Source organism: Eptatretus burgeri, chromosome 8, assembly GCF_056783735.1.
Source record: "Eptatretus burgeri isolate ZD-2024b chromosome 8, Ebu_testis_v1, whole genome shotgun sequence".
Lineage (NCBI taxonomy): Eukaryota > Metazoa > Chordata > Myxini > Myxiniformes > Myxinidae > Eptatretus > Eptatretus burgeri.
This window is the reverse complement of record NC_140968.1, coordinates 50,107,589-50,119,012: the sequence shown is the minus strand read 5'-3', so window position 1 is coordinate 50,119,012 and position 11,424 is coordinate 50,107,589. Positions and strand designations below refer to the sequence as shown.

Sequence of the window (11,424 nt, the reverse complement as noted above, 5' to 3'; positions counted from 1 at the left end):
GCCACCAAAAATTAATCAGCTGAGCGCCAGACCATGAACTATATTCCCATGAAGTTTGAAGACGATCCGATCAAAATTACTCAAAAAATAAGCGTTTCGTCGACTCCCCTGATTTGCGACAAAGTGACCTTGACCTTTGACCTTGACCTTCAAAATTTTATGCGCTGAAAGGGACCTCTATAGGCCTCTGATATGCGAAGTTACAAAAACTTCCAATGATAACTGTGCTCTGCAGAATTTTTTATACGTGATTACACACAAACAAACAAACAAACAAAAAAAAACAAACAAAAAAAAAAACATACAAGCTGACTAACATATCTTGCAAAAACTTCGTTTTGGCAAGATAATAAAGAATTGTGGAAACCAAATACTTCTGTCAATTTCAACTTATTTTTTGAGAGAAAGTTGTGAGTTATTTGAAAAAAAAGTGCAAGTTCGCCAATATTTTTGCCCACGACTCCAGTATGGATGCGTTGATCAAAAATTTAGTTTAATTGCGTACGTAATATGTAGATTGAAACTTTTCTAAATGCTGTACCAAATTATTGATCTCCGTATTTCCATTGTGACTATTCCAAAACTGGTTCCACATGTGTACTCATTTGGGATTATCTTAAGAAAACAATATATTTGGCGAACAACGTGCTAAAATATAAATTTATGAAATCAAACGGAAGAAAATTGGAGAAAAAATAAGTCGGCCATCATTAGCAACACCGACTTTGTTTTTGCAAACGATGTAGGATAAATTTCTCCATTTGTTTAAGGGCGTAACAGGTATTGTTTACAATCAACTACAGTGCGACCGTCGAACGAACAGCGGTCGGAAGTTTTCTATTATACACCGCTCCATTTCCGGAAAGCACACAACGTTCTACGGATTTTCGCTTATACACCGCTCTATATCCTTCGTTGTACCATTACTTTATCTCGGTGAGGGTTCGACGACGTAACTGCACCAGCATCCGTTTCTAAACGCTCCTCACATCGCCGGTCTACCAGAACGTCAGGAGGCGCAGGAGGGTCACAGGAGAGTGAGCGAGAGGACGCGATTCGGCAAGGCCGTGTCGCGTAGCGGCCGCCATTTTCTCGCGTTGCCGGTGACGGAGTGGCGGTTTTCTACGTTTGGCGCCCACAACCTGCGGTGTTATAATTTTCAGCACGGGAATTACGAGGCGATTTTATTATTTTTTCCGCCGATTTCGTCGAGCTGTTCGGGTTTGAGGGGTTTTTGGTGTTGTTTTATTTACCCTCCCCGTACCCCTTCCCACCCTCCCCGCCTCGATTCGTCCGTGGTGCGGATTGAGCGCGGATCTGTGAGTACAGGAGCCTCACGGCCGGGTCTCCGTTCTCGTGCAGACATTGGGCGAATAGCGAGCAAATACGTGCGAGTGACCGTGCCCTTCAAGCTTTCGTCTGCGTCGCCGGGTCGAAGGGAGAAGGCAGAGGCGGCGAACGGGAGAATGAGCAACTGTGTAAGAGTGGAACAGCAAAATGAACAGCACGTCAGCGAGCCCGAGGAGATGGACATGGAAGGTATGTCCACGGTCGCTTGTCTGTGCATGTGTGCGTGGGCTTTTATTGTGGGTGTACGTCCGCTCCTCCAAACACGGCCCATCCAAGTCGCACGTGTGGGTCGTGTCCGTTTGCGCCATCTTCGCACGCGCGTGTTTGTCTGTTTTCCTTGTGCACGTCTGTATCCGACTCGGAGCCATCAATGTTGGCTGCACAGGCTGTCTCGAGGCCTAGTGTTGTGCTCTCTGCAGCCATGCACCGCCACAGGCCGTGGTTTCCCCACGGCCCTCGTCCCTCCGCCCCCAGAACCCTCGTCCCTCCGCCCCCAGGACCCTCGTCGCTCCGCCCCCAGGACCCTCGTCGCTCCGCCCCCAGGACCCTCGTCGCTCCGCCCCCAGGACCCTCGTCGCTCCGCCCCCAGGACCCTCGTCCCTCCGCCCCCAGGACCCTCGTCGCTCCGCCCCCAGGACCCTCGTCGCTCCGCCCCCAGGACCCTCGTCGCTCCGCCCCCAGGACCCTCGTCGCTCCGCCCCCAGGACCCTCGTCGCTCCGCCCCCAGGACCCTCGTCGCTCCGCCCCCAGGACCCTCGTCGCTGCGCCCCCACGACCCTCGTCGCTGCGCCCCCACGACCCTCGTCGCTGCGCCCCCACGACCCTCGCCGCTCCGCCCCCAGGACCCTCGTCGCTGCGCCCCCACGACCCTCGTCGCTGCGCCCCCACGACCCTCGTCGCTGCGCCCCCACGACCCTCGTCGCTGCGCCCCCACGACCCTCGTCGCTGCGCCCCCACGACCCTCGTCGCTGCGCCCCCACGACCCTCGTCGCTGCGCCCCCACGACCCTCGTCGCTGCGCCCCCACGACCCTCGTCGCTGCGCCCCCACGACCCTCGTCGCTGCGCCCCCACGACCCTCGTCGCTGCGCCCCCCACCCCCGGTCGCTGCGTCCCCGACACCTCCACTCCCGGCCGCTGCGTCCCCGACGCCTCCACTCCCGGCCACTGCGTCCCCGAGGCCTCCACCCCCCGGTCGCTGTGCCCCCGACTCCTCTATCCCCCCAGTCTCTGCGCCCCCCGACGCCTCCACCGCCCGGTCACTGCGCCCCCGACGCCTCCACCCCCCCCCCGGTCGCTGCGCCTCCAACGCCTCCACCCCCGGTCGCTGCGCCCCGACGCCTCCACCCACCGTTCGCCGCACCCTGACTCCGACTCCTCCCATGTCACTCCGTCAACCCCACCCCTTCTCCCCCCCCCCATAGCTCCACTAACCCAACACCTCGCCACCTCTCCACCAACATCCCCTCACCCTGAACGCTCCACCAACCCTCCCACTCTGGTTGCTCCACAAATTCCCCTCCCCTACTTCCGGTTGCTCCACCACCCACCCCCTTTCCTGGTCATCACTTGACCACCACCACCCCCCAGGTCGTTCTACAAATCCCTCCCCCCCCCCACGACAAATTGTCGGAGTCACTGTAACTCGTGCCCATGCTCTTCATTTGTGATCTTGCTTGTAATCCATCTCCTATTGTGAAGACCTTCAAGAGTTCCTCAGATTCCTATAAACAATTTGGGAATTTTGTGGCTTGTCTCTTTTTATTTTTCCCTCTGGTCCCTCTTCATGTATCAATTGAAAAGTGTGGGGCATCGACATTTGCTCACTATTGTCTGGTTTGCAACGCAATGTCGCCACTCTGGCAGTTGCTTGATTTGTAGTCGTAAACATTTTCAGGTTTAAGCACTCACTGTAAGATAGTGCTCTAAGTGCCTCCTTAACGAGATGGTACGTTTGGTGATTCAAGTCTATTTGGTTTGACCGTACTGCCTTGTGATAGCAAACTTATCTGTTTTAGCACATTCCATAACAATGTTATTAAATGCTGCCTGATTTGTATTTTGTATTTGCCATTTCCTCTTCTTTGTGCTATCTCGTTTGGACCGTGCCATGTTGTGCTTTTCATCGTGCTTCACTGAAATTTTATGTTTTTGGAGAAGTCAACCATGCTGGGTATGGTTGAGGGAAGAAGAGGAAGAGGTTGACTTTGTATGTGCTTCATTGAGTGGGGGTGAAAGGATGGATGGGGTAAGCTGTCTCCCTGATCATGAATGTCACCAGACGTCGGACAAGACTTGAAGGGATGAGATAATTGGATGTACAGTAATACCTCTATATACGCTCTCGGGAATGCGTTCCTGAAAAACTGAGTGTATCGTGAATCAGCTTGTTGCGAAAGAAGTTTTCCAATAACAATAATGCTATAAATGGGAGATACGTACCTGAAGGATGTCGAAAACCAGCATTTTCCCCAAAATTAGAGTTCTAAAGATATAGTTGTGCTTCTTAATGAATAAATAGCAGTTGTCATGATTAATAAAAGTATGTACAGTACACTACTGGACAGTGAAAATCACCATCATCCTCGTCAAGTTCCTCGAATCGCAGCTGCCTGCCCATTTCAACAACGTCTTCAACAACATCTTGAATCGTCTTCTCTTCAATCCTCCCTTGAGAGGGAGGAACACAATCGGGCAAGAGTTTCCTCCACACACCTGTTGATGTTTGCACACCTAACCTTCTTTCAAGGCTCGTCGATGTTCTTGAAGCCATTAAATATGTTGTGTCCATTCCAGAACTCTAACGTTTCACAATTTCCAGTTTCATTTGAAGGTAAATGCTTCGTGCAATTTCCTCGGGCCGCTGCATTTCAAGCTTTCAGACAAATGAAACATAATTAAAGCTTTTACACACCATGAAGGAAGCATCATGGACTGGAGCTTGTCTGGACCGGGTTGTTGTGAAACATCGGGGTGGAACACATTGGTGTATGTCTGAAGCCAGTGAGCGGATTAGGGAGGTTGCGTGGGAATGTGTAAGGAGCGTAAAACGGAACTAGCGTGTTGAGAACACCGTATGGCAAGGTGAAGTTACTTCAAATTGGACTGTATACAAATTGTAAAAATTATTCTCACTGATTTTGTAAAACATTTTTATTGTAGTATACACAAGACAAGGTGATGTCCCCAGACCACTGGTGACCATGGAGGAAATGTAGAAGAAAAAAAAAAGAAACAATTATTGCCTCGATGACTCCATATTTGAACGATAGGATGCCGCACTTGTTTGGCTTGCTTTTTTTTTGTTGTTTTGTTTTTTTCAGCTTAAAAGCCTGCATTGACCGTAATGCTCGCAAAGGCGGCTTCACGTTTCTTCTGGCAATGGACGTAGACCGGCACTACTGATACAGCTGGGATCCCATCGCAAAGTGTCATGTCCACGGCCTTGAGTTACCGTGAAAATTCGCAGACATGCTCTTGCCTGAATGATCCTTTGCGCAACTCTTGCTGCAAACGCCTTTAAGTCATGAACTAAATAATGTGTGCACCACTGTTTTTTCCCCACAACTAAGGATTACACACTTTGTTTAAAATCCTGGACATTTCTTGGAGCATTACAAACGGAGCATCTTTCTCATTTTCCAACATCTTGTTTACTGTAGGCAGTCAGGTAAAGTGTAAACCCCATGAATGGTCAGCGTGTATTGTTTTGGCTCGTTGTAAATGGTAGGTCATTGGCTTGCAAGGCCAAGTGACATTATTTAAACTGTCTTTTGTGGAACACCGAAGTTGCTCCATAATGACACTTCTGGATCGAGAACAAACTGATGTATCCCAGGCCAGTGATTCATGTCGGTCTATGATTCTACAAATTTTACCTGCTCTGCCCAGTCCTGCTCTTGGGTTGTAGTGAAGATGTTTTTGAAGGAATTGGAAAGATACACGACATGGCCAAAAGTATGTGGACACTTGCTCGTTCAACATCTCATTCCAAAATCGTGGGTATTAATATGGAGTTGGTTTCCCCCCCCCCCCTTCCCTTTGCTGCCATAACAGCCTCCACTCTTCTGGGAAGGCTTTCCACTAGACGTTGAAACATTGCTGTGAGGATTTGCTTCCATTCAGCCCCAAGAGCATTCGTGAGGTCAGGCACTGATGTTGGACGATTCGGTCTGGCTCACAGTCGGCATTCCAATTCATCCCAAAGGTGTTCGCTGGGGTTGAGGTCAGGGCTCTGTGCAGGCCAGTCAAGTTCTTCCACACTGATCTCGACAAACCATTTCTGTATGGACCTCACTCTGCACGGAGGCATTGTCATGCCTTCCCCAAACTGTTGCCACAAAGTTGGAAGCACAGAATCGTCTAGACTCTAGAATGTCATTGTATGCTATTGCATTAAGATTTCCCTTCATTGGAACGAAGGGGCTGAGCCCAAACATGAAAAACAGCCGCAGACTATTATTCCTCCTTCACCAAACTTTACAGTTGGCACTATGCATTCGGGCAGGTAGTGTTCTCCTGGCATTCGCCAAACCCAGATTCGTCCGTCGGACTGCCAGATAGTGAAGCATGAATCGTCATTCCAGAGATTGTTTCTCCACTTCTCCAGAGTCCAATGGCAGTGAGCTTTAGACCACTCCAGCCAACACTTTTCATTGCACATGGTGTTCTTTGGCTTATGTGCGGCTACTCGGCCATGGAAACCCATTTCATGAAACTCTCAACGAACAGTGTTTGTGCTGACGTTTCTTCCAGAGGCTGTTTGGAACTTAGTAGTGAGTGTTGCAACTGACAACGGATGATTTTTTTCCACACTACATGTTTCAGCACTCGGCTGTCCCATTCTGTGAGCTTGTGTGGCCTACCACTTCGCGGCTGAGCTGGTGTTGCTCCTGGACGTTTCCACTTCACAATAACAGCACTTACAATTGACCGGGGCTCAAGCAGGACAGAAATTTGATGAACTGACTTTCTGGAAAGGTGGCATCCTATGACGGTGCCATGTTAAAAGTCACTGAGCTCTTCAATATGGCCCATTGTCCTGCCAATGTTTGCCGATGGAGATTGCATGGCTGTGTGCTTGATTGTATACACCTGTCAGCAATGGGTGTGGCTGAAATGGCCAAATACACTCAATATAAGGGGTGTCCGCATACTTTTGGCTATGTAGTGTATATCAGGACCTTGTTTATAGATGCACAATTTTTCCAAAAACGAGAGGCTTTGCGCATGTGAATGACTCTTTCAAATATCCATGTTATCTTACCGTGGAGTCCGTGCCACAGTGTGTTGAGGCTGTTGTTCAGCAACAAATTGCTCTCAACCATTTTGAAGGGTAATCTGAATATATTTGTCAAAACAAATCCAACAAGACATAGCATTTGACAAATTGGAGATTTGCTGTGATCTATATTGTTGCGAATCTGGAAGCCATGAGCACTCAATATACAGATCCTATAGAACAGTTATATCGGTAAGTATGTTTCTCGTTAGGGTCCCGTCCCTTGTTTAATGGGTAATTAAATGTTCATGCTCTGTGGAGTTATTTTGACAGTCAGGGTTTTCTTTGATTTTACAACAACAATAACTACAACATACCTTCACCTCGCTTCTTCACACCGCCACCATTGCCTACGTGCGTGTCACCACATACGTAGGCAGAGTTCGCAAGGACCTGCCGTCCCTCTCGCCCAATCAGGAAGATGCGAGTGAGTTCGCCGACGGTCGACCAATAGGCGCAGGCCACGCATGAACGGGCACGCCCGAGAAGGACTAGTAAAGGGAGAGCAAATATTAGCGTCAGGTCGGCTCGCGGGAAGAATGCATTTGCTCGATTGCGGGGAGAAACAATCTGCGCCCCGTCTGCTCGCATCTCGCTGCACCTGGTTCTTCTGATCGCGTCTCGCTGGCACCTGGTTCTTCTGACCGCATCTCGACGCTGGCCTGGTTCGCTCGTCTCGGCCAAACCACACGAGGCGGGAAGGTCCATGTCCTTCTGGGTTTCTTTTGGGTGTGCGTCTGTCTGTGGGCCCTGTCTGTAAGTAGGAATTGTTTAAGTGCTCTTTGCTGTACATACTTGCATCTCTAGTAGTCGTGATAACTCTGCCCTTACGTGCTTCCCTCCTTCCCCACCTACTGTTAATAAATACCCCATTTGTTGAATGTTTCAGCTCTTTTCTGTCCCTTCCTTCATTGGTTTAGCAAGGTGCGTGTTGGGGAATTAAAATGGCCATTGTTGCCGTAGTGGTGTGTATTTGGGACTGACGGGACTTCGGTAACCATCCGCTCGGATTATGCACGGGTCGAGCACGCATACGGCTTGTCCCGTACGAGTGCCGTCGAGGGTGTGAATACTCGGTAGCTCGCCATGTGGGTCTCTAAGTATTTTGAAGTTTGGCAAATAACCCTGTCCCACGTGGTGGAATTATTGACGATTCACGGTCCTGTAAGGGACCCATACCCTCAGAGTTTTCCGAACGGTACAATCTAGATTCCGGGTGTTCGGTGGAGTCGACCCTACTGCTCCACCTTGCGGTCGTGCTCGCAGCCGACGCCCGGCTCCACAACAATATATAGATTGCCGTAGATTGAGAGTGAACAATCTATATTAATGTTGATATGTGTTGACCCTGCTCTTGCACCACTGATCTCTATGTTAACTAGATAGGAGAGGAAAATCATTTTTGGAAGCCATTTGTCCACCATATTTACTCTCCCAAAACGAATTAATGGGACTGTGAATAACTAAGATGAATACCACTTTACGATGGAATGCAATTCCTCTTCTCATTTGATCATGACCATTGTAGTTTTTACAACTGTAAGCAGTCCACGACGGCATTTTATAAATCCTGTAACAATGCTTTTTTTTCAACCTGGGAATGGACTAAAATCAAGTGGCGAAGGAAAAGGATCAAGTCGGAAGGTGGAATATGCACCTTGAAGCAAGTATTTGTTTTGATGGAAACGGGATTTTCTGTGTTGTGGGAGAAGGAATATGGCACAAAGCGTGCTTCTGCCCACTCAGGACTGCCTGACCAATTAACGTTAGGCACCCTATCCAGTTCGTATCGAGATCAGTGACTTACCCTCACTGACCCGGACCAATTTCCATAGACTCTAGTTCCCTTCAGGAAAGGAGAGGCAAAATAATGGGTCACAAATAGAACAACATTCATCGTTTTTCAATAAATGTTGCCTCGTCTTGTTTACTGCAGATAGATTCAGGTGGGGTGTACACCTTGTGAAGTCAGCATTCCTCAAAACCTGCACAGACTGTTCTATGATGTTCAAGACTGTTCAAATTCCTTTGTCAAAGAATTGTGTGTAGTACCTGCTCGTCATCATAAACCATTCATTAGTCAGTGTCTTGTGTTTGTCTTTCAGGTTGTGTGAAAGTCACAATTTCTTGATTAGTTGAAATCTTTTGCGGGTTTCAGAAGGTGGAATGTAGTCTGCCCCATGCCGAAAGTATCAATTTGTGTGGTATTAGGATAATGTTGTAAAGACCGCCTCATGTTTTGCTGTGGGGTTTTTTGGGGGGGTTCCCCCCCCCAAGGTTTCTTTTTTATGATTGTAACTGAAGTCTGAACATCTTGCAGTCTGCAAGTGTCATTTGTTTGTCGTACTATTTCCTGGTATCCCTTTGAAAATGTTGCTGAGGTTCTTCCTTATCATTGCAGTTGCTCGATAACTGGCATTATGTTGATGCTCCTCGGCTTCTAGTTTCTCTTGACTCGTGTTTGATTGTTGTTGTTTTCCCCATTGTTTGAATGAGTGTTTGTTGATATGGTGAAGATGAGATTATTTGAGTTGTGGAAGCTGTGTTCTCCTGCTGTGTTTCTGCATTGGCATTGATTTGTTTCTTTTCCAAAAGTTGAAATATTTTCATAATACCGGCATTCCTCACTTAACGACCGAGTTCCGTTCGTACGACTAGGTCGTTAAGCGAATTGGTCGATTAGCGAGGATATATTTATAAATGTTTATGCAGTAGTATACTGTAAACTGTAATAAACAGAATAGAGGAAATCATCTATATATTAATACTGAAGGACCAATTTTGTGCTCCTCCGAGTGGTCGCGTGACGTTTTTTCTCGGTACTGTCACCTGGACTGAAAGAAACTTTGTACCTGTAAGAGTGCATCGCACATAGTGGCAAGAGTCAAACTTCAACTCTGAAGCAGAAAAAAACACTTCGTTTTACATTCGCTTACATGGCAATGCGTGACCTCACCGCTGAGAGGCGTAAGGACGTCATGACATCATCGATCATTCGCTGACGTCATTACGTCTGTCGCCGAAGGACCAATTTTGTGCTCCTCTTAGCGGTCGCGTCACGTTTTTCTCAGTACTGTGACCTGAGAAGTTTTGACACTGTGTTTGTACGTCAAAGTAGACACGTGCACAAATCAGGGGACTTCTTCACAAGGAGTAGTGTACACCAAAAATGTGTGCAAGGACGTTTTGTAGGCCTCATTAGGTAAGGCCATGGAGTACATCGACTGGGATCCGGCTCTTACAACAGCCGCTACTGGTTGTCATATTGGGCTCATGGAACGGGATCCGTCTGTGATGGGGTTTCGGCTAGTCTCTAATATCCATTACTTAGGTTTGCATACTATAAATGCATGTAATCGTTTTTATTTATTCTGAATAAAGAAAAGGTCGAAAGGAAACTCCAACTTGATAACTTTGTTTTAATTTGCATAACTCTTACATATTACAGAACATAAAAATACAATCAGCAAAAATTATAAAAACTATGTACCAAAAAACATTAAAGTTATAAAAAAAGACATTCAGATTAATATGTAGTCTTGGAGATTGCGAACGCTAGTGTAGTGAATACCGACCGACTGCGGGAACGAGACAAACTGAGAAAGGGTGATGCGAGATGAGATGCTTGACGCTGAGACGCCGCGCTGCCGTTTCCACAACCAAAGTTCTCGTACAGCATACAATACCAACTGGTCGGAGAGCTGGTCGTAAGTCTGGGTGGTCGTTAAACAGGTAAGTCGTTAAGTGAGGAGTGCCTGTATATGGAGATTTAATGCTGTCACGTTCATACCCCGTGGACTTAGAATAAGAGAGAATGCTGAAAAAGAAGTATAGTGTCCTTATATCGCGTGGAGGTTTTATGACGACTATTGTTTAGTGTGATCGCAGTGTGTTTATTTATTTTATTTTATTTTATTTTTTGCAGCAGGGGTTGATGAACCTCAAGTTGATGCTCCCATCCCTATCATCAATGGTAACTTAGTACCAGATGATGGGGATACAATCAAAGACCAAGAGATGGAGGAAGGTGAGCTAGTTATTCACCTTTTATCGAGTTTGTTTTTCTTCGTAGAGTCAGTTTTGTTTGTTGCTTAGCTAATAATTTGATTGCCTATTCTTCTGCAGTTACTATAATTGATATGTGCAGGATTTTGATAATTTAAATCTGCCATTTGATGTGACATTAAACTCATTTTCATGGAAGTACACAGGCGTCAGACAGGACCATACAGTTGACTTGTGTCACTCTTGTCCTTTGCTTATTATTTAGCTGGTGTTTGTGAATAACACTCTGCAAGCCAGTACTACAAAACAAAACCTGGCAATTTTTTGCACAAAAACAACAATAACAGCAAAGGAGGGATGAATCCAAAATTTGGTATCAGCATGGCATTTCATATGATCCTGACTGATCCGCAAAAAAGTGTGTGCGTGCGTACGTAAGAAGAAATAAGTCTTGTAACTAAGCCGATATGCCTATTTTAAGCAAACAAGGCTATATTCCCTCCTCCATACATACACAGGAAAAAGAGAAATTTCCAAAGCAGTAACTCATCTTTTTCTTCTGTGTGGAGAATTATATTGAGTGAACAAAAAATTCAGGAATGTGCCAAAATTAACCAGCTTCATTGAGCTCTGATTTAATGCATTCACTGCTTGACATCGTGCCCTGTCCCCCAGAGGGAATGCTTATTCATAGTGTTTGCCAGAACTATGCCTATATTTTGGAGGTTTTGCAAGGGGCTCTACAAGAAATCAAAGCAAATCTGGTGAAAAACGCACGTTTTGAAATAAA

General features: G+C 46.9%; 1 protein-coding gene across 8 annotated transcripts in view; it reads left to right on the top strand.

Annotated features, from left to right (window-relative positions):
* The first annotated feature begins 871 nt into the window (after nucleotides 1–871).
* USP7 (ubiquitin specific peptidase 7) overlaps nucleotides 872–11,424 on the top strand; it is a 207,065-nt gene continuing 196,512 nt past the window's right edge. For 4 of the 8 annotated variants that reach the window (XM_085891988.1, XM_085891983.1, XM_085891984.1 and 1 more), the window contains exons 1-2: nucleotides 872–1,539; nucleotides 10,555–10,656. In XM_085891988.1, the coding sequence (XP_085748114.1) occupies nucleotides 1,467–1,539; nucleotides 10,555–10,656 (175 nt within the window). In that variant the 5' untranslated portion in view covers nucleotides 872–1,466. The remainder of the gene's footprint in view (nucleotides 1,540–10,554; nucleotides 10,657–11,424) is intronic. The other 4 variants (XM_085891985.1, XM_085891986.1, XM_085891982.1 and 1 more) reach the window with 3 other exon arrangements.